At 39.6% G+C, this 2,234-nt stretch overlaps 1 protein-coding gene across 1 annotated transcript; it reads left to right on the forward strand.

Moving 5' to 3' along the window:
* Positions 1-1,637: 1,637 nt before the first annotated feature.
* LOC142350474 (uncharacterized) lies at positions 1,638-2,234 on the forward strand. The gene has a single exon (XM_075402324.1). It carries the CDS (start codon positions 1,638-1,640, stop codon positions 2,232-2,234), a length of 597 nt encoding a protein of 198 aa, XP_075258439.1.

Here is a 2,234-nt window from a genome sequence, read left to right on the forward strand (position 1 = left end):
TTCGGTTAACATTTTTATATTGGACATAGTTTTCTAAGATGCAGTTATAGTTTACCTTCGAACTTTATTTTACAGTTTTATTTCAATTGTTTGCAGAGCAATTCATTAATTCGATATTCATGAACGGCCAGCTTTTGTTCTATGTCAAAGCTATTTTTTATCTAGCTTTTCCGAAACATTACAGAAAACTTTCTATATATATAAAGAAAACTTTCTTACCTGATGTTTGGTGAAGTGAAATTGAATAAGGGCTTCTAATTTGAACCGAATGGTCGATTCAAATTTGTTCATGCCACAAGTTTATCAGTGTATATAAACCGTAAATTTGTGTGATAGATTCGACCTTCCCACCACCAGATATGATCACAAACCAACTCTCCTACCCTCCCAGTAGAAAGAAATGACATGTTCTCAGGTAGGGAGAACAATGTGTTAAGTGCAAAAAACTGCACTAGTACTTGACATATACGGCAAGGGGAAAAATTGTTCACAACTAAGTTGTAATTTAACCCATATCATTTTTTCTATATCTAGAGGGATCTGTAAAATTTCATACTGATACGGAATATAACCTGTGAGATTTTGTACATTTAGGCCATTTTTAAATCAACTATTAAAATAAAAAAATTCTTGTTACTCGTGCTCGAGACCACGACAATGGTTTCCAGACCACCAAACAACCGGCAAACCTTGGATCTGCAGAATGCTAAATCCTGTACTGCGTGGATCATGTCTTTTGTGGCGAAAGGTTGCGCAGAGAAGAATGAAGATAAAATCAACACCGACGGTACGATCGTGGTTCTACAGGTAACAAATTTTTTTCTTAGTATAAGCGGCCAGGACGCACTTTTTAAAATTAGGAGCCTTATGGGCCCTAAAAAATTGTTATACACTCCTTTTGAAGAGATCAGAGAAGCTATTCAAAACTATATTTCCCCTAAAGAGAGAGTAGAAACGGCAGAAAGGGCTGAATAACTGTCCGTTGGCCAAGGCGTTGGAGAATCTGACCACGATTTTCTAGCGCACCTCAGAGTAGAAGCACGTTATTGTGACTTCGGAAAACGTAAAACAGTAAACAACCCTGAGGAAGAGTTGGTAAAATTTAAATTTACCTCAGGTTTGAAAGGCCCTGAGGCCAAATTAGGACTATTAGACGGCATTAAAACTAACCAACGATGTCTCTATCTGAAATGACAGAAAGCTTACAGTTCAAAAGTTAAGCAATGGTTTTTGCAATTTACTCAACAGGTAATAGAACATTTGTAATAAAAGAAGAAGAGGGATACAACTTCAAAAAGACCTTCAGAAAACCCAGTGAAAATTTCACTGGTAATAAAGGCAATGGTAACTTGTGTAATAGATGTGGGGGTAAGCCACACAGTAGCAAGCAGTGTCCGGCCTTGAACAAGAAACGTAACAACTGTGAAAAGGTGGGGTTTTTTTCAAAAATATCCAGAAGTAAATCCCAGCCTAAGTCAGGTAAGTCTGACCAGCACAACAATTTCTGCAATGAAGAGGGTAAATTGTCTGGTCAAACTTCATCCGAAATGGAGATGGGAATGTAATATAGAAGGGAAAACGTGTTTAACATGTCGGTTACATGAGAGTACATTACAGTAAAAGACCGTAAGATAAAAATGCAAGTTGATATCGGTGCTGATAGCACCGCGATATCATCATTAATCTGGACCGAGCTTGGTAAACCTCAGTTAAATGGGAAAGTCAGACGTCTTAAGGCCTATGACGGTCATCAACTGACGCTTCTGGGATCACTAACATGTGATGTTGAGTGGAACGGATGCAAGTATAGGCAGCAACAACTAGCAGTTATGCAATCCGACAAAAAATTTGGGTTGCTTGGGAGAGACATACTACCCCAAGAAGGCATCAATGGAGTGAGTGATGAAAGACTACCTGCAGTCAAAGGACACAAAACGCATGTGAAACTCATACCGGGATCACAGCCAATGCTCTGCAAAGCCAGAAAGATACCTCTACCTTTCCAAGACAGGGTCAAAGAGATGCTTGGGACAATGGTACGGCAGGGCATCCTGGAGCCAGTACAACCTGGTGGGATCACAAATGCATCACCAGTAGTGTGGCAGCAGAAGAAAAATGGAGCTGTGAGACTATGCGTGGACCTGAAAGTTCACATCAATGGCAAAGTTATGGACGAGGACTATCCAATCCCAGACATGGAGACCATTTTCCATAATCTCCACGGAGCCTCTTAA

Source organism: Convolutriloba macropyga, chromosome 12 (assembly GCF_964194025.1).
Source record: "Convolutriloba macropyga chromosome 12, txConMacr16.3, whole genome shotgun sequence".
Taxonomy (NCBI): Eukaryota; Metazoa; Xenacoelomorpha; order Acoela; family Convolutidae; genus Convolutriloba; species Convolutriloba macropyga.